Raw genomic sequence first — 22874 nt, forward strand, 5'->3', positions numbered from 1 at the left:
TTGCAGTGCTAATTTCTTGCCCCCTCTTTCCCGTGGAGTTCTTGTCTAATGTTTGACAATCGCGAGTCAGGTATATGGTATGCTGACCACTAGGCTGTGGTTACTGGGGAAATGCATTAGGAAGGCTTTTTTCTGTCACAGCATCAATAACAAAGCTGTTCAGTGGTTCCTCAGCCACTTTGTGACAGAAATTTGCCATTAGGTTAATTCAGTTTACTCAGTGGCATTGACAAAACTACCTTTAAATATATGGAATGGTATTGGAAGTCACACGCCACCATCTTATAATCCAACAGCTTTGTTTGAAATCACAAACATTTGATTGTGTTTTCAAATAAACCTGTAGGACGATAGCATGCTGTCATCTGACTTCCAACTTTGTCGACACCAGACCAACAACGGCACCTCCACATCATATTGAATGTAAATTATGACATAATCATAATCACAAGAGAATTCCAAAATTTCATTATCATCTGATTGAAAAAATTTCTTGCCTTGATCCTAAATGGTTGCCTTTATCCTGGTGTCTTTTCCTTTTGGATTCTTCAGCTAGAGAAGATCATGTCTCATATCCATCTTGTCAAAACTTTAATTATTTGTTTCAGTTTCAATAGTATCATCTGTCATTCTTATAAGTAGCCACAAATATAAACCCAGATTACTCTTTACTGTAGGAAAGACCAATCTAGTGAATTTTCACTGTATAGTCTCCAATGCAGCGAACTCCATTGTTAAATATGGAGACCAAAGTATTCCCGGTGTGACCTCAAAGTCCTGTACAATTGTATTAAGACTATTATTGTTATATTCCAATCTTCTTGCCGTAAAAGACCAGCATGACACTTGCCTTTCTAATTGTTTGGTGTACTGTATGCTGACTACGTGTGTTCCTTGCACAAGCACATCTCTTACCTGGACTCCATAGTTTTTCAAATTCCACACATTTTCAAAAAAGAATTTGCTTTACTTATCATAGTCAATAACTGATTTTAATCGTAACTTCTTACAGTCCCTTTTTATCCTTCATCTACTACTTTATGACCCATTCATTTCACCTGTCTGTATCTTTGCAGCCCCTTCATGCTGCTTTTGCAGCTTGCATTCTCACCAAGCTTTGTATCATCAGAAAACCTATGATATAGTTCATTATATTGCAGTATTAATTTATTTACCCGTCTTTCCCGTGGAATTCTTGTTGCACTCTGGTCCAAGTCATTATTATTGTTAATGATTATTGATGCCAAAACACTGAATGTGTTCAAGAGGTGACTAGATATAGCACTTGGGATGAATGGGATCAAAGGTTATGGAGAGAAAACAGGTTTAGGCTGTTGAGTTGGACAATCAGCCATGATTGTGAAGAATGACAGAGCAGCCTCCAAAGGACTGAATGGCCTCCTCATGCTCTTATCTTCTATGTTTATATATTGCAAATAACTGAGGCCCCAACACCGAACATTGAGGCATTGTTGGCCTGACTGCCAACTTGAAATGTCCCATTTAACCCCACTCTGCTTCCTGATCATTATCTATGTTAATATATCACACTCGCAAAATGTCATGAGCCCTTGTAGAGTAACCCAAATGTCTTAAATAAGTGTGTTAATCTGCTCATTCCTCATTATAGTACTAGCTACTTTCTTGAAACTCTTAATGTTTTAATCTGTATTCCCTTGAAGGAGAACCGTGTTGACTTGATCTAATCCATGTCACGCTCTAAGTTCCCTGTGAAGACCTCTTCAATAGATCTAGTATTTTCCCAACAACTGTCAGGCTAACCGGCCTGTCTTTTCTCTTTTTTTCCTTCTTCCTTGAATGTAATGTTTGGTAGCTTCCTATCTTTTGGAACTGTTCCAGAATCCATGGCACTGATCTAGATAGGTTAGATTGCATGTTGTGGCTTCCAGAACAGTTGTCTAAGGCATTGAGTCACTTGAGAGGTTGAGAAACAACAAATTGTATATGCAGCACCTTTTAACAGTTTACTGTGAATAAAAGCACATACTGCACACGCTGCAAATTTGAAACAAACACCGAGTGCTGGAGGAACTCAACAGGTCTGGCACCATCTGTGATGAGTGAGACTAAATATTTTGAGTTCTGTGTAAATTTTCAGAACTGGCTCTGGATGTAAGTTTGCTCGCTGAGCTGGAAGTAGCCTTTCAGCGAGCAAGCTTACATCCAGAACCTCAAACTGAACTACAAATCTTCTCAACTTGCTATCAGAACTGGCTTTCCACATTATCAGTTCTGAAGAAGATTTGTACTGGACTTTTGTATTACTCTGTTTCTGTCTGCACAGATGCTGCCAGACCTTCTGAGTTTCTCCAGCGTTTTGTTTGTCGCAAATTACGAAGGCCCTGTTTTCTGCAGGAGCAATATGAAACATTAGGATACTTGCATATCTGTTGGATGAGGGATTCAAACTAGAGGTCTTGGAGGCTGAAAGCACAGACACCAAAGTTGGAGTGATTTAAAATCTGGAATGCTCGAGAGACTGACACTTGAGTAGATATCTCTAATTAGAATCCCTACTGTAAGGAAACAGGCCATTCGGCCCAATGAGTCAAATCGAACTGTCCTAGGAGCATCCCATCCAGACCCATCCCCCTGCCCTACTGCTGTAACCCTGCATTCTCCCATGCCAAATACTTCTAACCTACACATCCCTGAACACTGGGTAATTTAGCATGGTCAATCCACTAGCCTGCACATCTTTGGGCTATGAGTGGAAACTGGAGCGCCTGGCGGAAACCCATCCAGATACAGGGAGAACATGCACACCCCACACAGACAGTCACCTGAGGCTGGAATCAAACCCGGGTCCCTGGCGCTGTGAGGCAGCCGTGCTAACCACTGAGCCGCTGTGCCGCAACTACTGTTCGTAGTGTTGGAGGAGATTATGGATAGGGAGGGGCGAGGTTATTGAGGATTGTTTTTGTTTTAATTGACACATGCTTAACTGAAAGCTGTAGAAGTATAGAAAACTATTGCACAAAGGTGGTATTCGCATCCTGCCTTTACTGGCTGAAAGCTGTCCAGCCTAATCCCACTTCTTCGCTCTTGGTCTGTGTAAATTGCAGCTTTACAAATTTATATCCAAATACAATCTGTAGGTAGCAAGCCCAAGTTGTGCGCGGTAGTGGGGGTTTGTTTGAATAAGGAGCTGGGCAGCAGATATTAGATGATCTCCAATTCACAGGGAATAGTTTGTGGGAGATTGGGACAAGAGTGTATCAGCCAAATCCTATGGTAACTAATCTTTGCCACTTTGTTTGCATTAGCTTTCAATTTGATACCCTCCTTTAATTCCTTAATTGTCCATGGCCAATTATTTATTTATTTTCTTGTAGTCCTTCATTTTACTATCATATACTTTTGCTGAGCGCTGTGAAAAATCACTTTGAAAGCTTTTCACTGTTCCTCAATTGTCCCATCATATAGTCTGTGTTCTCAGTCTAACTTAACCAATTCCTCCTCATCCTGTTGTAGTCATCTTTGTTTAAGCAAAAGAGCTTAAGATGCTTTAAAAAAGCTGCAGTTATCTTTATGGGTTGGGATTACATTTGTCAGCCTGTAATAGAACAAAGAACAGTACAGGCCCTTGAGCCCATCATGTTGTGATGACCTATTATCCTACTCTAAGATAAAACTACCCTGCATATCCTACATGATGCTATCATCCATGTGCCTATCCAAGAGCCACTTAAAAGTAACTGATTCCACTACTACAGCTGGCAGCGCATTCCACGCACCCGTCACTCTGTGTACCTACCTCTGACATCTCCCCTATACTTTCCTCCAATCACCTTGAAATTATGTCCCCTCGTAATAGTCATTTCCACCCTGGGAAAATGTCTCTGCCTACTCAGTCTATCTGTGCCTCATCATTTTGTTCCAATGAGAAAAGCCCTAGCTCTCTCAACCTTTCCTCATCAGACCTGTTCTTCAGTCCAGGCAGCACCCTGGTAAATCTCCTCTGCACCCTCTCTAAAGCTTGCACATCCTTCCTACAATGAGGTGACCAGAACTGAACACAATATTCCAAGTGTGATCTAACCAGGGTTTTATAGAGTTGCAGCATAACCTCACGGCTCTTAAACTCACTTCCCCTTCCAGTGAAAGCGTATACACCAAATGCTTTCTTTACAACCCTATCAACTTGGGTAGCAACTTTGAGGGATCTATGGATGTGGACCCCAAGATCTCCCTGTTCCTCCAGACTGCCAAGAATCCTGCTATTAACTCCGGTATTGTGCATTCAGATTCAACTTTCCAAAATGGTGCACTTCACGCTTTTCTGGATTGAATTCCATCTGCCACTTTTTTGCCTGCTCTGCATCCTGCCAATGTTCTGAAGAAGGGTCTAGACCCAAAACCTCAGCTTTCCTGCTCCTCTGATGCTGCTTGGTCTGTTGTGTTCATCCAGCTCTACACCTTGTCTCAGGTTAAAGCAGTTGTCTGGCATACTGTTCAATATTCCAGTTGTCTATAAATTTTTAATTGATCTTTTTAATTTATTCAGGTGGTGAATGCTGTGAACACCAGCTTGTTTTCTGCTGTCGGAGAGGAGTTTAACACATTGAAACCCCAGCTTTGGGATGCTATTGATGAAGAGATTTGTCTGTCAGAGTGTGACATCTACAGGTAACCTGATAATAGAAATTACTTTCACACCAACTCTGCACGCCCCATATTCTTTCCTCACCTAGCCCAGTTTACTTACAAATCTAGGCTAAAATGTCACTGCTACAATATTACATTACCAAAGATATTATCTTGTGGGTAGCCTGGCCTGTTTGCAATGGATATAAAAATGTATTGCATTATTCAGAGAGCCGGAGAATTTTTGTTGCAATCAATGTTTTTGCATTCGCTTGCTTTTTCCATCATTAAAAATGTGGCTTTTTAAAAATAAAGCTTTGTCTTGCACGAAAGACCTTTTACAAGAACAAATTTGGAATGAAACCTAACATCTGTCCTGCATGTCAGGAGATTGGCTTACTAGTGAATTCTGACTGGTAGAGGTATTGCCATGGGGATTAATTTTGATTTGACAGTTAATTGCCAGGCTTTGTTTAAATTTGCATCAGGTTGGTTGACTCTTGTCACAGCTTGCCCTGAGAAATGAATGACTGCCTATTCTGAGTTGAAACAAGAAATTGTCCTGTCAGTGAAGATGATACTGTATATTAAAATTTATAGCTTCCAGGATACACAAGTGTGCAGTACTACATGCCCACTCTATAAACCTAAATTGGCTGTCAGTATAACTCCTTGCACATTCAGGATTATCAAGCAGTGCCAATACGATTCCTGATACGTAGGTTATGTTCCAAAGATGAGCAAATTGTGTTGGACACAATATCAGCAGTTGTTACAAGCGAGATACTAGCTATACCCAACTACTTGCAAAAAAAAATGCAATGCAATTGGACAGCATTTTCTGGATAATCCTGAATGAGTTTTAAATTTGATTATCAGTGTAAGTCATTCTTACAATGTTGTTCCCATGTGTACAGGAAACTGCATGCATTAATATACCACCCTGTTCTTTTCAGACAGACAATGTGTTCAGCAGTGTGTGGTTTTCTTTTAATTCTACAAACTAGGTGCCAGTCATTTACTGGTTGGGGCACTACTTTATTTCCTAGGGCAATTGGTCAATCTGCTTGGTTTAACATTTTAGTCAAAATATCCTGGCTGTCGATTGGTATTAATGGGTACAGTCTCCATGGCATCTTTGGCAATCTGAATCTGCTTGCCTAAATTTCAAGATATTGCCTGTTTTAGAATTTGGATTTGAACTAGTGGCATATAAGTTTTGGTCACTCTTCAGGGGTCAGTGGTTAACTTGTATGTATTTTTATGATCATGGTGATTTCCTTTTTTCAGTTTTTTATAGAAGTCTTGGCTAAATGTTTAAAACAATTTCTTCTAAGAAGGGAGGTATTTTAGAACTTAAGAAATAGATTACCTCAATAAAAGGATTTTACTTATAAATTTACAAATCAGAAGCATTTGGTTAAAACATGGATAGAGCAGGGTCAGGAATGGATGTTGCAGGTTCCAAGGTTTAGATCTTTCATAAAGATCAGGGAAGGTTGTAAAAGAGGGGGAGGTGTGGCTTTGTTAGTCAAGGACAGTATAACGGTGGCTGAAAGAACTTTTGACGAGGACTCGTCTACTGAGGTGGTATGGGTTGAGGTCAAACGGGAGAGGAGAGGTCACACTGCTGGGAGTTTTTTATAGGCCCCCAAAGTTCCAGGGATGTGGAGGAGGGAATTCGCAAAATGATTCTGGGCAGGAATGAAAGTAACAGGGTGGTCATTATGGGAGACTTTAACTTCTCCAACATTGACTGGAAATGCTATAACTCTAGTACGTCGGATCAGTTTTTGTCCAACGTGCGCAGGAGGGTTTCCTGACACAGTATGTGGAAGGGTCGACAAGAGGGGAGGCCACACTGGATCTGGTACTTGGTAATGAACCAGGCCAGGTGTTTGATCTAGTGGTAGGTGAGCACTTTAGAGAGTGACCACAATTCAGTTATGTTTAGTGATGGAAAGGGATAGGAATATGCCATAGGGCAAGAGATATAGATGGGGGAAGGGCAATTATAATGCAATTAGGCAAGACTTAGGTGGCATAGAATGGGTTAGCAAAATGCAGGGGATGGGGACAATCGAAATGTGGAGCTGGCTTAAGGAACAGATATTGTGTGTCCTTGATAGGTATGTCCCTGTCAGGCAGGGAGGAAGCGAGAAGATAAGGGAACCGTGGCTTACTAAAGAAATTGCATCCCTTGTTAAGCGGAAGAGAGAGGCTTATGTGACGTTGAGACGTGTTCGTTCAGATGAGGCGATGGAGAGTTACAGATTTGCTAGGAAGGATTTAAAGAGTTAAGAAGAGCAAGGAGGGGACATGAGCAGACATTAGCAGGTAGAATAAAGGAGAACCCTAAAGCTTTCTACAGCTGTGAGGAATAAGAGGATGACTAAGGTAGGAATAGGGCCAGTCAAAGACAGAAGTGGGAAGTTGTGTGTGGACCCTGTGGGAGATCGGAGAGGCGCTAAACTAATATTTCCCATCTGTTTTCACTCAGGAAAAGGAGACTATTGTAGAGGAGATGACTGAGTTACAGGCTATTAGAGTTGAAAGGATTGAGGTTAGTAAGGAGGAGGTGTTATCAATTCTAGAAGGTGTGAAGGTAGCTAAATCCCCTTGACCGGATGGGATTTTTCTGAGGATTCTCTGGGAAGCTAGGGAGGAGATGGTGGAGCCTTTGGCCTTGACCTTTTGAGTCATCATTGCCTACAGGTCTGGAGGATTGCACATGTTGTGCCCTTGTTTAAGAAGGGCAGTAGGGATGACCCAAGTAATTACAGACCAGTGAGCCTTACGTCTGTTGTAGGAAAAGCTTTGGGAAGGATTATTAGAGAGGATTTATAATCATCTAGCAAGCAACAATTTGATTGGAGATAGTCGACATGGATTCGTCAAGGGCAGGTCGTGTCTCACAGACCTCATTGAGCTTTTTGAGAAGGTGACCAAGCATGTGGATGAGCGAAGGGCAGTTGACGTGGTGTACATAGAGTTCAGTAAAGCCTTTGATAAGGTTCCACATGGTAGGCTATTGGAGAAAATACAGAGGTGTGGGATTGAGGGAGATTTAGCAGTTTGGATTAGAAACTGGCTTTCTGTAAGAAGGCAATGAGTGGTGGTTGATGGAAAATGTTCAGCCTGGAGTCCGGTTACTAGTGGTGTGCCTCAAGAGTCTGTTTTGGGACCACTGCTGTTTTTCATTTTTATAAATGACTTGGACGCAGGCATAGGTGGATGGGTTAGTAAGTTTGCAGATGACCGGTCGGTGGAGTGGTGGACAGTGTGGAAGAATGTTGCAGGGAGACTTGGATAAACTGCAGAATTGGGCTGAGAGGTGGCAAATGGAGTTTAATACAGATAAATACGGTGATTCACTTTGGGAGAAATAATAGGAAGGCAAAATACTGGGTCAATGGAAAGATTCTTGGTGGTGTGGATGTGCAGAGGGATCTTGGTGTCCATGTACATAGATCCCGGAAAGTTGCCACCCAGGTTGATAGTGTTGTTAAGAAGGCATGTGGTGTGTTAGGTTTTATTGGTAGAGGGATTGAGTTCCGGAGCCGTGATGTCATGCTGCAACTGTACAAAACGCTAGTGCAGCCTCATTTGGAATATTGCGTGCAGTTCTGGTTGCCCCATTACAGGAAGGACGTGGAAGCATTGGAAAAGGTGTAGAGGAGATTTACCAGGATATTGCCTGGTCTGGAGCAGATGTCTAATGAAGAAAGGCTGAGAGACTTGGGTCTGTTCTCATTGGAGAGAAGAAGGCTAAGAGGGAATTTAATAGAGACATACAAGATGATCAGAGGATTAGATGATAGGGTGGACAGTGAGAGTCTTTTTTCCTAGGATGACGATGTTGGCTTGTATGAGGGGCCATAGCTGCAAATTGAGGGGTGATAGATTTAAGGCAGATGTCAGAGGCAGGCTCATTACTCAGTGCTGAGGGCGTGGAACGCCCTACCTGCCATTGTAATTAACTGAGCCACGTTAGGGGCATTTAAACAGTCCTTGGATAAACATATGGATAATGATGGGATAGTGTAGGTGGACGGGCTTAGATTAGTTCACAGGTCAGTGCAACGTCGAGGGCCGAAGGGCCTGTTCTGTGCTGTATTGTTCTATGTTCTATAAACCATGAAAGGATTACTTGAAGTTCAGTGTCTCGCTGATTTGTATGAAGAATCACAGAAGAGGCTATCAGATTCTCAAAACTGGAAATTGAAGCCACATTTAAGTCAAACACTGTGAAATAGCAAAGGCTATTTTCTTTGGCAATTGTAATAGGGTTGTGTTGGGATCAATGGAATTATATTTTTATCTAGATTCAGATCTTTAAGTTACATGTAACTAGTTTACTTTCTTCTATTATGGCTTCCCTTTTCATAAGCTTCTGTTTTGATAGAACCAAACTTGAAGTGGTGATTGCATAAATTTCAGTGAGAACTGCTCATGAAAAATCGTTTTAAAAAATAAAAAATCAAGCCAGATATCATTCTGGGACCTGACTTGCCTAGTAATAACATTGGCTGGAGTCATAACAAATTTTATGTTCTTGTGATAATGTCCTGATGAATGCAAAATTAAAATATTCTACAAAATGTATTTTATTTTAGCAGTGTTCAACTTTTGTACTATCAAATGATTATTAAAAAGATCTCTGACATTGAACAAAAACTCATTTACTGTAATCTAGAATTGAACAGCAAGGAATATTTTAAATCTGAAATCATAGGCCCAAGACTGGTAATCAGACTTTACTCTGTACTTTGTCTTGAGGTAGAACATAGAACATAGAACATTACAGCACAGTACAGGCCCTTCGGCCCTCAATGTTGTGCCGACCTGTCATACCGATCTCAAGCCCATCTAACCTATACTATTCCATGTACGTCCATATGCTTGTCCAGTGACGACTTAAATGTACCTAAAGTTGGCGAATCTACTACCATTGCAGGTGTAGAAGAATAGCACGTACTGATCAGTTGCATTCTAGTGTACTTCAGCTGTGCACCTGATCATTATCAAAACTTTGACATTTAACTTTATGTATATCAATTTATGGGTTTAATTGTGCACGGAATTTTTTCTAGCTACAATCCTGATCTGGACTCAGACCCATATGGCGAGGAAGGCAGCCTTTGGTCTTTTAACTATTTCTTCTATAACAAGAAACTCAAAAGGATTGTGTTCTTCACGTGCCGCTCTCTAAGGTATGATTTCATTCTATTTGACATGCTCTCTGGTTACTTAATTCTAAGACTGACTGAACTGGCAGCTTGTTTCCTCGATCTGTTGCACAGATGAAGGAGTGAAGCTGACTAAAATTTTCAGAGATTGGATCAGGGTTTCTCATCTCTACTGCTTGGCATGTTAGTCCTAAATCCCTGATAAACTGAAATGAAAGGCTTGTTGTAGACTTTTTTTTCTTTATTCATTCACAGGATGAGGTCATTGTTGACCAGGCAGCATTTATTGCCCATCCCTAATTGCCCAGAGGTCAGTTAAGAGTCAACCACATTGCTGTGGGTCTGGTGTCACGTACACCAGAGCAGATCAGGATGGCAGTTTCCTTCCTTAAACGACATCAGTGAACTAGATAGGTTTTTCCAACAATTCGCAATGGATTCATGGTCATCATTAGACTCTTAATTCCAGATATTTTTATTGAATTCAGATTCCATCATCTGCCATGGCTGGATTCGAAGCAAGATCCCCAGAACATTATCCGGGTCTCTGGATTAGCACTCCAACGATAATACCACTAGGCCGTTACGTCCCCCATAATGGAGTTTTTTAGTGATGCAGAGGCTGCCTGCTCCATTTAACTTTTCCTTTTTTTAATTTGTAGTGGTTACTTGTATAGTCAGGGCACTGAGACCAGCAACAACTTTGATATGGATCTGGAAGATGACACCCTCCTTAGTCAGGATGAAGATGAGGATGAAGCAGAAGCAATCGAAGAGACCAGGTTTGTTTGTGTTATGAGCTGTTTCACAAAATTTAGATGTTTGTCCTTTTTAATGCATAATATTCCACTTTGTGTAAACTTCAAAGTTCCTGTGGTCTGTTATAGTTTAAATTGGGGAAAAAAATTAACTACACAATGATCAGTGGCATTGAATACTAATACCTACACTCTGTCTGTCTTAAATAATTATGATGAGCACCATATTATAACCTGACCTTGCTAACTCTAACTTCTTCCCATGCCATTTAACTTAGGCCAGGCGATGTAATAAGGCCATGAGACATAGAAGCAGAAGTTGGACATCCAGCCCACCCAGACTGCTCCACCATTTGATTAGGCCATGGTTGATTTGATGATCTTGAACTTCACTTGCTGCATAACTCTAGATTTTCTTTATGATTAACCAGTCTGTCTCAGCCTTGAATACACTTAGTGACTCGGCCTAGACAGCCCTCTGCAGTCAGGAATTCTGCTGATTCACTGAGTTTGAGGGTAGGGGTGATCCTCCTGATCTTGGACTGCTTCCACAAGTGGCAACAACCTCTCTATCTACCCAGTCAAGTCCTTTAAGAATCCTGATTGCTCCAACAAGGCCTCCTTTCATTATAAGCTCACTGCCTCCCAAGAAGTACCCTCAATACATGGGATTGACCTAGTGAGCCTTCTCTGGATGGTCCAATACCAGTGTTTTCCCTTAAATTAGAGAAAAGAAGATGTTCAGTATTCCAGGTGTAGTTTGACTCTTGCTTTGTATAGTTTTAGCAAGACTTTTCCATCTTTAGTTCCCTTTGAAATAAAGCCCTCAAAAACCCAAAACGTCAAGCTTCCCTGCTCCTCTGATGCTGCTTTGCCCGCTAAGTTCATCCAGCTTCACACCGTGTTGTCTCAGATTCTCCAGCCTCGGCAGTTCCTACTGTCCCTCAACAATCTATTTGCCTTCCTGTTCGCCCTCAATTTGGCTTTTAGCATGTTGTGATTCATGCGCTAAGGCCCTCAAAATCCATTGGTACAGCAACTTCTGCAGTGTTTTTTCCATTTAAGTAATATTCAGTTCTTCTATTCTTTGTGTCAAAATACGTAATCTCTCATTTTTCTGCATTAAAATCCATCTGTCAAATTGTTTTCTCACTTAACCTGTTGAATCCTTCTGTGGACTGTCATGCTTAAATTCGGCAAAAGTGCATTCACTTCTTTCATCCTGGTCATGAATATATATTGTAAATTGTTGTGGCCCCAGGACAGATCCCCGTGGCACTCTATTAGTTACAGGTTACCTCTTTTTTTTTGGGAGGCCTTCTGTTTTTTTTGGCAAGATTTGACATTGAAATCTCTTCCAGCTATCCCACAGTGAATCCCTGGTCAGTATAGTTATCATTAATGTGTACCCATCTTGGGTCAAGACACGTCCTGATTCTAATTTTTTAACTTTTTTGGAGTGTCGCATCTAAATCCCTCTGTCTCCAGCTCCGCCACCTCTGGAAGCCTAATCCAATGGGTTCTTCATTTTCATGAGACTGTTCTAGTGCACAAATGGAATTTCAAATGATTCTTAGAAAAAGATGTCTTCTGTTCTGCAATCAGATTTGTGCAAAATTCCAAAATAAAGCACATTTGAAATGAAATTTAAGCCCTATAATTTTGTTAATCTTTTGGGCAACCTGGTCATGTGATTCTATAGTGGAAGCCAGAAGAAAAACTCTTAAAATCCTAGTTTCTTTCAGTGGCAGCATCAACTGTGCCTTCAGCTGCCTAGATTCCAAGCCGTGAAGTTGCTTCTCAATATTTCTCTGCTGCTGTACTTCACTTTCCTCTTATGACCATTCTTAAAATCTTAATGTCTGGCTCAGTTTTTCATTATCTGACCTGATATTTTCTAATATGGTTCGATGTTATACTTTGTTTTGGGGCATTTCAGTGTTTTAAGGTGCTATTTAAATAAAAGTAGTTGATATTTCAGGCCTTTCTATAAAGCTATGATCAGACCACATTTGGAGTATTACATTCAGATCTAGTCACTATACTTCAGGAAGGATCTGAGGGTCACTTTTTAAGAAGGTGCAGAAAAGATTTACCCAGAATGGTTTAGAACACAACAGTCGAGCTAAAAGATTATTTTGGAGAAATGAGAGTCCTCATCCACGGAGTGAGGCAGATACTGGAGGAAGCAAGGTCTGAAATGAACAAAGTTATGAGCAAGGGAGGCAATGGTCTTGTGGTACTATCGCTGGACTAGTAAGCCAGAGACCCGGGTAATGTTCTGACTACCCATGTTCAAATCCCAGTGCAGCAGCTGGTGGAATTTGAATTCAGTAAAAATCTGGAATTGATCCTTGTTGAACCCATCTGGTTTACTAATGTCCTGTGGATAAGGAACCTGCCATCCTTACCTGGTCTGGATTGCATATGACTCTAGACCCACAGCAATATGATTGACTCTCAACTAGGAATGGGCAATAAATGCTTCCCAGCCACCAACGCCCTCATCATGTGAATGATTTTCAAAAAGAGTTAATAACAAAATACGCTTTTGAATCACACTGTCTAGTTTACCAGCAGTTGCATAAGTAGCCAACTTAGTAGTTCCATAGTTGGAGTTTACTGGTGGTTTGGAGAAACTTCAGACTGGGGATGGGTTTATGCTTCAGATTTCTGTCCATTGACTCTCAAACTAATGTCCTAGTGAGGACCAAACAGTGCCACCTACCAGCTCAAATTCTGCTGGTGCTTGCATCTGAGCTGAAGGTATGCACATTAGTACATCTATACCTCAGCAGGGATTTGGCACCATTCTTTAGAGATAATAACAAAGGGAAGGACAGTGTTGATTGATGTATAATAGCCTTTTCTCTTTCCTCAGGTACCAGGCAGTGTGCGTCTAAGCAATGAACACATCACCCACTCTTCAGCACCTTTGCTTCCTGTAACCTCTAAATGGACTGCAAATGTGTGAAGCTGAAAGACCAATGTGTTCCTCATTTTAATCTCAGGCATTTAAACTTATTTTTGACTTTGGTGCAGATCTGTTGGTAGACTCGGTGAGTTTTGAGAGTATTGCACCAGAAACACTCAGGAGGCCTTTGGTTTTTAAATGGCTGCCTCCTGTCCTTTGACCCAGGATTACCAGAGTGGATGAGTCATTGTAGCAGTTCTTTTTGGCTCCATCGCTGACATTCATCTCTTGTTACATGTACGATCTGGCATGTTTAAAAAGCCAAGTGAACAAACTGTTGTCTTACGTGAGAAGAAAGGATGAGTACACCAGTGTATTCCATGGATCAGGGTCAGCTTTGCACTTACAAGCTCTTGGCTGTTGTGAAGGATTTTGTTTTTTGGCATAACAACTCTGAAAATCAGCACACTGTCAACTTCCTGGTGATTTCTGCAAAGTGCCCAATACCTCCCACTGTCTGTCAGCATGTGTTTGGTGTCCTGTGTTGCTGGCTTATAGCTGAGTATACTGATTGTAGAGGACTAGATCAGGTTCTGCACCCCGAGGACAACTGATTAATAATCATCTTGTTTTGCTTTTAAAGTGCTTGTGCTGTCTTATCCAATGCTGAAGTTTTTCCATCTCGCTTGCCCCATTTTTTCTTTTTTTGAAAGACCTTTGAACTATTCTGGTGGTTTTTCTTTTTCAGCAGGCTGTAGTCAATTAGATTGTTGCTGTTCCTCTATTCTGGTTCTAAATTGGAGCTTGCAGTGTGGCAGAGCCGACCACACGCACTCACCCTGTAAAGTCGTCTTTTAAGTATATCTTTTGATTCACGAATATTGTATCAGCTTAAATGCTTTGCATATGTTAGAAATAAGAGATATCAAGGTGTAGAGCTGGATGAACACAGCAGGCCAAGCAGCATCTTAGGAGTAGGAAAGTTGATGTTTTGGGCCTAGACCCTTCATCAGAATTGTGGTGAAGGGTCTACGCCCAAAACGTCAGCTTTCCTGCTCCTCTGATGCTGCTTGGCCTGCTGTGTTCATCCAGCTCTACACCGTGTTATCTCAGATTCTCCAGCATCTGCAGTTCCTGTTATCTCTTGAATATGTTAGAAGTATGTTGTTGAGTTTTCTTATAACCAGTAAGGGAAAAACTTTGATTTTGAGATAAGTTGAGGTCTGGCTTTTGCAATCTGTTATGAAACTCTCTGTATTACAAGGGGCGCAGGGAGTATTTCCACTAGATTATGCCATCAGGCTAAAACTTTGAAAATTTAGCTGCGAGCAGTTGTAGAATTTCACCTCAATAATGAGTCTTTGGTTGCAGCTAGGCAGCAGTGATGAGATGGGACTTCACGACCGCCCTAAATATTAGTTGTTCCTCTGAACTTGATAGTACTATACTCGCTGTTGTCACTTCAGGAGGCATCAGTTTCCAATATCGTGGCTTTCTCCATCTTTTTGCCTAGTATGATGATTTGGTTGTGTTCTAATATAATCCAGTTTGATGCAGTCAAAGGGCAGCAAGGTGGTTCAGTGGTTAGCACTGCTACCTCAGCGCCATGTACCTGGGTTTGATTCCACCCTCGGGCGACTCTTTTTAGAGTTTGCACGTTCTCCCCGTGTCTGTGTGGGTTCCCTCTGGGTGCTCCAGTTTCTTCCCACAGTCCAAAGATGCTCAGGCCAGGTAGATTGGCCATGCTAAATTGTCCCATAGTGACCAGGGATGTTTGGGTTAGGTGGGTTAGACATGAGAAGTGCAGGGTTAGGGGAATGGGTCTGGGTAGGATGTTCTTTGGAGGGGCAATGTGGTCTTGTTGGGCTGAGTGGCCTATTTCCACACTATAGGGATTCTGATTTTATGAACTGTTTTGAATTGTTCAGATTATTTCATCTTTGCATAAGGGGGAAGGAGTTTTGGGATAAAGGGAAGTATGTTCAAATTCAAAACATTGTTTCTCTGTAGAGTAGGAGAGGCTTGAGTCTTCACCATGACTGATCATTGGGAGATACAATGTGTCCCATTTTCTGACTAGGCTGAATTAAAAGCTTGTTTGTTCTTTCTCTCCTGCCTGCACTGATTCCCCTTCTGTATCTCCCTTTCAAGTCTGAAACAATATGCCTTCTTTATGAGTGGTTCTTTTCAAAAATCTGAGGTTCAAGGCAGTAGGAATGCAGGAATTGCAGCAGAAGTAGATAATGGAACTTATCAAGCCTGTCTTCCCATTGAGTATGACTATACGAAATGTCTGTCTCCCCTACTTTCCTTAATACATCCCATATTAGTTATCTCGAATATATTCAGTAAGAAAGCATCCACTATCCTCTAGGATAGTGTTCCGAAAAATTCAAAATTCACCACTTTTACGGACTGAATGTGTCGACTGCCTGGGTTAGTAATCTGATTGCTGCATCGTTGTACTGCATAAGGGAGTGAATACTTCCTCTGCAATCCATTCCTTGCGGTCGTTCATTAAGTGTTCTCTCTATTTGAACTCAAGAAACTTAAAATTTGAATAAAGTTACACAGGTTGGAACAGGCACCTATTCACCTGTCAGTGATAAGTGAGATTGCAATTTTGTTGTTTTTCCTGTGCTTCCCTATCCTTTTTTACTCCTTAATGCTGCTTCACCTGTGAGTTTTGCTGAGATTCAGGAATTGAGAAGCCTACAGTCTAGATACAGTGCTTATGCACTTAATTGAACCCGTCTTCAGCTTTTTGTAGCTGACTTAGAAAATTTGCACTTTTCGTTTTGTATGCCTGGTTTATAGAATGTATAATATTTCTACAACACTGTCAAAATCCTGAATGCTCTTGATATTAGAAGAGAAACACAGAACCATTTGAGGCAGTCTGTTCACATGAAGTGCCAGAGTTGGGCTTGTTTAATATCTTTTATTAAAGTTGATCACCAGCATCGTTAAGCTTGTCCATTATGGCATCTTTCCATTGGGCCAATGGAAATGAGGACAAAGTGCTCCATGTACGTTTAATATAATCTTCAGGAATGACTCTGGTGTTTGTATAAAGCAATGTTAAGCTACTTACTTGCATTGGCGATGGGGGAAGCTGATGCACAGACCTCCCCTAAGCTAACTTTCTAATGTGAGCCAATGTTTGTAAACCAAAACATATCTGATTGCTGTGCTTGTGATTTTTTAAGAATTTTGTCTACTGAGGTTCATTGTCAGAGATCAATACATAAGTTAGTTCATAGGAATTGCTAGATGAAAAAAAACACTGCAGTCTGTCTAGTTTACCCTTTTTATTTGACTATCTTGCTAGTTAATGACATAATTATAATGGAGCTAGTGACCAGTCAGAGCAATTGAATTTGCAACTGATCCAAATGGGAGGTGAGTGTACTGCACCCCCACCCCAGTGATAGTGTTTTTGGGAGCTGTAGGTCCAAAGGCTCTTGTTCTCCCCAAGTACATTGTACACACGCAGTCACATCCTGAGTTGGGCAGTGAACCAGCAGGAGCCCTATCCACAATATAAGGGACGAGTGGCACACCTTGAGGTTAAGCCACATTCCTCTTTTGGGTAACCCTGGACATTGGCTGTGTTGAAAGAACTTCCCAATCTAGTTTTTTTGAACCCTCGAGAAAAGGTTTGTCCTTTATTTAGAAGAATTGGTTCTAAATGAGACCAAAGTGTTCTGGTGCCTCATCTAAAGAGTGATTGTAAACATAGACTCCAAACTGTACCAAATAGCTTGAATTGATTTTTCTCCAGTTTGCCACCCTTCAAATCCGTTTTGTAAGCTGTCTTGCTGTTGAGTCAGAAGCCCAAGGGTTTGAACCCCATTATAGTGGTCTAACCTTGGGTCAATGCTGAGAGTATCACTCAGAGTTAGTCCTGAGACATTACTGCATTGTTGTGTGAATCCAAGATGCCAGCTACCTCCTGGCTAGGTTTCAAAGATCCCTTGCCATATTTCAACAGGTGTAAGGATATTCTCGTGTCCTGGACAATAAGCATCCCTCAGCCAGAAAGTTACCTGGTCCTTTACCTCCTTGTTTGGGACCTTCTGTGTACAACTTGGTTGACATTTCCCTAAATTACTAGTGACCCAATTTTTGAAAAATGCGCTTAACAGGTTCTTCACTTGAATCGGAAATAGAAGGAATGACTTCAACCTGTCCTCAAATGGGCATTCTGTAACTCTGAAGTGAATGAAGTTATTTGCCAGGTAAGGCCTTGGAGCAGTTTGATATTGTCCATCAATCACTTTTTAAGGGCATGTGGATCCACCTCAGTATTGGGCTGAGATCATCGTACTCCTAGTGTTGTACCTTAAGGTGGTTCTAGTACGTGAGTTATATTGAAAGGGCAAAGGGACGTCTTGGAGGCTACACTTCAAAAAACAGCAGGCATCCCTTGTAAGTATTTGTTTTCTTCATTATCGACACTTTTGGGATACAAGCTGCAGATTAGGTTTAGGTCTCCTCAAGAATCTCTTGAAGTTGGGGAAAATTAAAATCTTCCAGTGTTGACCTCCCGTTGTTGACACTGCAGCGTATCACTGTGCAAGTCTATGCAAACTGCAACCCTGTCTTGTGAACCAAGCAACAACCTGCCTAACTATCTGAGGGTGAAAGGTGCTCAAATTATCTATTCTCAAAGGCCACCAGCTATTAGATATTAAAAGCAAAAACTTTGTAACGTGTGATTCATAATCTTAGGAGGATTGATACAGAAAGAGTTCTACTGGCAAGATGGTTGGTGACCACACAGCAAGATTTATAATTTGGTATAATTAGTAAAGAGGGATATGGGGTCTTTGTATGCAGTCATCGAAAGTCAACTGTCACAAAAGTGTGATGGAAACCGAGTTAATAACTTCTCAAAGTTAAGAAATGGTTGCAAGGTAATTAGACTATTTGGTAACATCTGACTGCTGTACAGGCTTGCTGGAGTGAATAGCCTCCTGTGCTCTAATTCCAGAATAAGTGTGTTTAAATAGTCTGATTCTCATTCTAAGATTTTCATCTTTGAAAGACAGTAGCCACAATACACCAACTCTTATTAAAAAGGATGGAAAATTGTGTCTGATTTTCTTTATTGCACTGATTTTTTTAAGGGCTGTGTCACCTACTCCATGTACAACATTTTAAAATTCTTGTTGATTTTTCTCTGGTCTTTTCACACAACAAATAAAACATGCTTTGCTTGGCAACTGGGAATGGTGGCCTTCTTGAGTGAAAGATTCGATCTCTTAATTTCAGAGAACCCACCAGATTGTTGACTTGTCCATTACAAAGGTAGACAAGTAAGGAAATTAGGGTAAATTCTCTTTGTAAATCTCTGGGTCTCATTAGTCAGTTTTGGGCACGACACTTGAAAGAAGAAGTCGTATCTTTAGTGAAGGAGCAGAGGAGATTTACTTAAATAGTACAGGGTTGGGAGACTGGAGGGGCTGGGATTGGTCTCTGGATCAGAGCAGGCTAAGGGGAATTGGTAGATGTGGCCAAAATCATGGGTATAGAGCAATTAGGACAAAACTGGTAGGAAGTTCAGTAACCAGAGTGGCACTTGTTTGAAGTGGCTGACAGAAAATGCAAAGAGATAATTGAAAGTAGAGAGGGAACAATTTACAGAAGGGAATTGGATAAATGGAAAACTAACAAAATTCTATGACAAAATTTGAAATGTGGGAGGAAAAGGGTGGAGAAGTGTAAGTAAATAGTTTTAATTAAGCACGCATTTGATTAAGAAAGAAAGACTGGGTCCTGTGGATAACTAAAGGAAAAAATGTACAATGAACAGTGGTTGGGCAGAAGGTTTGGGGAAATTTTTAGGTCACCTGTTACTGATGTATACGAAGAGGAAGAAATTGGATTGTGTTAGAAAAATGCGGCATCTCAGCAGCAGTTCCCTTGCGCTGCTTCCTAAATTACCTTCCCTTCATTGTAAGCTACAACTTGTTAACATACAGGATGTTTTGTATGTGGAATGAACTCTCAAAGGATTTTTTTTGAAAAAAACATACATACGTATGTTATTGGCCAGCACCAATTGCCCAGGGGGCAGTTCAGAGTCAACTATGTTGCTGTGGGTTTGGAGTCACATGTAGGCCAGACCAGGTGAGGATGGCAGTTTCCTTCCCTGAAGGACATTAGTGAACCAGATGGGGTTTTCAACAATCAGGATTCGAACCCTGGTCCCCAGAACATTATATGGGTCTCTGCAGTACTAGTTCCAGTGTCAATGTCATGGTGGTAGATACTGATGCAGTTATCCCATTTAAGAGAGACTTGCACAAATACACGAACAGGAAAGGTTTACAGGGATATTGGCCAAATGCAGACAATGGGACTAAATAAGTTTGGGAAACCTGGTTGGCATGGATGAGTTGGACCAAAGGGTCTGTTTCGTGTTGTATGGACTCTGTTGCAAGTGGAGGTGTCCATCGATAATTATTCAACGTTAGCACCATTTGTAACTTGGGCGCTGAAGCAGTCCATGTCCAAATGTAGCAAGACCTGCACAATATCCTGGCTTGGGCTGAAACATGCCGAGTAACATTCATGCTGCGCAAATGCCAAACAATGATCATTCCCTCCAACATGAGAGAATCTATCTATTGCCCCATGACATTCAATGGCATCACCATTGCTGAATTACCCCAGCATCAACATCCTGGGGGTTAACTTTGACCAGAAACTCAATTTGACTAGCCATATAACCACAGTGGCTACAAAGCAGTTCAGAGGCAAGGTCAGTACTCCCCAGATATATTCCTTCTATGACCCCATTTTGAAGTTTGAGAAGTCTTGTGATCTTTATTGACCACTGAAAGTTGGAGGATGGCTGTACAGCTCACCAGTCCCAAATTTCAGCTTGTAATTTGTAATGCCTCTTAAGAAGCCTTAGGCTAGGAATCCTGCAGCGAATAACTCACCTCCTGACTCCCCAAAGCCTGTCCACCATCATCCACAAGGCACAAGTCAGGAGTGTGATGGAATACTCCTCACTTGCCCGGATGGGGGCAGTTCCAACAACACTCCAAAAACTTGATACCATCCAGGACAAAGCAGCCGCTTGATTGGCACCACATCCACAAGTATTCACCACCGACAATAGTAGCAGTGTGTACTATCTACAAGATGCACTGCAGAACTTCATGACCATTTCCATCTAGAAGGACAAGGGCAGTAGATAAATGGGAACACCACCACCTGCAAGTTCACCATCCTGACTTGGAATGTATCACTTCCTTCACTGTCACTGGGTCAAAATCCTGGAAATTTCCCCTGTTAAGGGCATTGTGAGTCAAACTATGAATTAGCGATGATAGAGGCTCCAACTGGGCTAGGACAGGAACGTAAAGTCTGCCACTGATGTGGTGGAAATATTTGTGGTTTGATGTTTGTCCACTTGATATAAACACACACTCCCTGGTAGAATTGTAGAATGCCCACAGTGTAGGAGCAGGCCATTCAGCCCATTGAGTCCACACCAAACCTCTGAAGAGCGACCCACCAAGCGACACCCCACAGTCCTGGAGTGGAAGCCTGAGTTTGTATCCTGGGGACTTTCAGCACAGTATCTGCAAATGGTTAGTCAATGGCAACAGAGATTGGAAATGTCTCAAACCAGCATTAAAAGTTGTGTCAACCCCTTGATGTATCAGACTCACTGCACCAGAGAATGAGATAGTAGGAACTGCTATTTTCTGAAGAAGGGTCTGGACCCGGAACGTCAGCCTTCCTGCTCCTCTGATGCTGCTGGGCCTGCTGTGCTCATCCAGCTCCACACCGTGTTATCTTAGCACCAGAGAATGAACTGTTGTGCTGAGCTGGGCCATTTTCAGGTGTTCAACTTTAAATGGGGTCTTGCTCAGTTTTGGAGCCCAGGGTTGGCCCCCCCTCCCTTGGAGTCTGGATATGGCCGGAATGGCCTCAGGACAACCCGGGGCTGCCTTTTCCCCCCCAAAACCAACCATCAACTGGGAATGTTCCTGACCAGGGGCGGCTCGGCTTTAAGCTGGAGCTGGCGTCCCGGTCTCCCAGCAACCGTCACCAGGGAGACAGCAGCGTCGGTCCGGGGAGGATACAGGCGCTAGTTAGAGAAAGGTTAGGCACTAGTTAGTGACAGGTCACCTGAGAGAACTGGTGGGTTAGTCAGCGCGAGCGTGAGGGGCGCCTGGTTAGTGGGTAATCGTAAGTTAGCAGCTAGTTACTGACGCTAGTTAGTGCGCGGCTATGGACTAGTCACTAACCTGTTAACCGCTGGTTAAAGGAGGAGCCGTTTAAACATTAGTTATTGCGAGCCTGGACCATAACTAGTGTAAAGTTAACGATTTGTAATCCAGTTAATGATGCAGCAGCTGCTAGTTAGCTAATGATAAGAATTCGTTACTAACTGGTTAAACATGAGTTACTGAGAGGTTATAGACTGGTTAGTGAACAGTTTACAGAGAAAGTAAGGGGGTTTTGATTAGTTACTGAGAGGTTATAGGCTGGTTAATGAACAGTTTCACTGAGGAAGTAAGGGGTTTTGATTAGTTACTGAGAGGTTATAGACTGGTTAGTGAACAGTTTACAGAGAAAGTAAGGGGGTTTTGATTAGTTACTGAGAGGTTATAGGCTGGTTAATGAACAGTTTCACTGAGGAAGTAAGGGGTTTTGATTAGTTACTGAGAGGTTATAGACTGGTTAGTGAACAGTTTACAGAGAAAGTAAGGGGGTTTTGATTAGTTACTGAGAGGTTATAGGCTGGTTAATGAACAGTTTCACTGAGGAAGTAAGGGGTTTTGATTAGTTACTGAGAGGCTATAGGCTGTTTAGTGAACAGTTTACAGAGAAAGTAAGGGGGTTTTGATTAGTTACTGAGAGGTTATAGGCTGGTTAATGAACAGTTTCACTGAGGAAGTAAGGGGTTTTGATTAGTTACTGAGAGGCTATAGGCTGTTTAGTGAACAGTTTACAGAGAAAGTAAGGGGGTTTTGATTAGTTACTGAGAGGTTATAGGCTGGTTAATGAACAGTTTCACTGAGGAAGTAAGGGGTTTTGATTAGTTACTGAGAGGCTATAGGCTGGTTAGTGAACAGTTTACAGAGAAAGTAAGGGGGTTTTGATTAGTTACTGAGAGGTTATAGACTGGTTAGTGAACAGTTTCACTGAGGAAGTAAGGAGGTTTTGACTGGTAATAGCTAGCATTATAACCAGGAACAGATGAGTGAAAGATTAGGGATGGAGTACTAACTGGTTAAATTGGGGTATTATTAATAACTAGTTAAAGGGAGACTGGGTCTAGTTGATGAGACGTTGCTGAGTTTAATAAGTGATTAGTTGCTGCCTGGTTAGCGTGGAATTAATGACAGATTGGAATTGGCATGTTTTGAAAACTGA

The 22874-nt window shown here is 41.6% G+C and overlaps 1 protein-coding gene across 1 annotated transcript in view; it reads left to right on the forward strand.

Moving 5' to 3' along the window:
- LOC125448776 (repressor of RNA polymerase III transcription MAF1 homolog) overlaps positions 1 to 14447 on the forward strand; it is a 44903-nt gene extending 30456 nt beyond the window's left edge. Inside the window, exons 5-8 of the mRNA XM_048524303.2 lie at positions 4529 to 4650; positions 9702 to 9821; positions 10460 to 10579; positions 13437 to 14447. Of these exons, the coding sequence (XP_048380260.1) occupies positions 4529 to 4650; positions 9702 to 9821; positions 10460 to 10579; positions 13437 to 13458 (384 nt within the window). The 3' untranslated portion in view covers positions 13459 to 14447. The remainder of the gene's footprint in view (positions 1 to 4528; positions 4651 to 9701; positions 9822 to 10459; positions 10580 to 13436) is intronic.
- Positions 14448 to 22874: the final 8427 nt, after the last annotated feature.

Source organism: Stegostoma tigrinum, chromosome 2 (genome assembly GCF_030684315.1).
Source record: "Stegostoma tigrinum isolate sSteTig4 chromosome 2, sSteTig4.hap1, whole genome shotgun sequence".
Taxonomy (NCBI): Eukaryota; Metazoa; Chordata; class Chondrichthyes; order Orectolobiformes; family Stegostomatidae; genus Stegostoma; species Stegostoma tigrinum.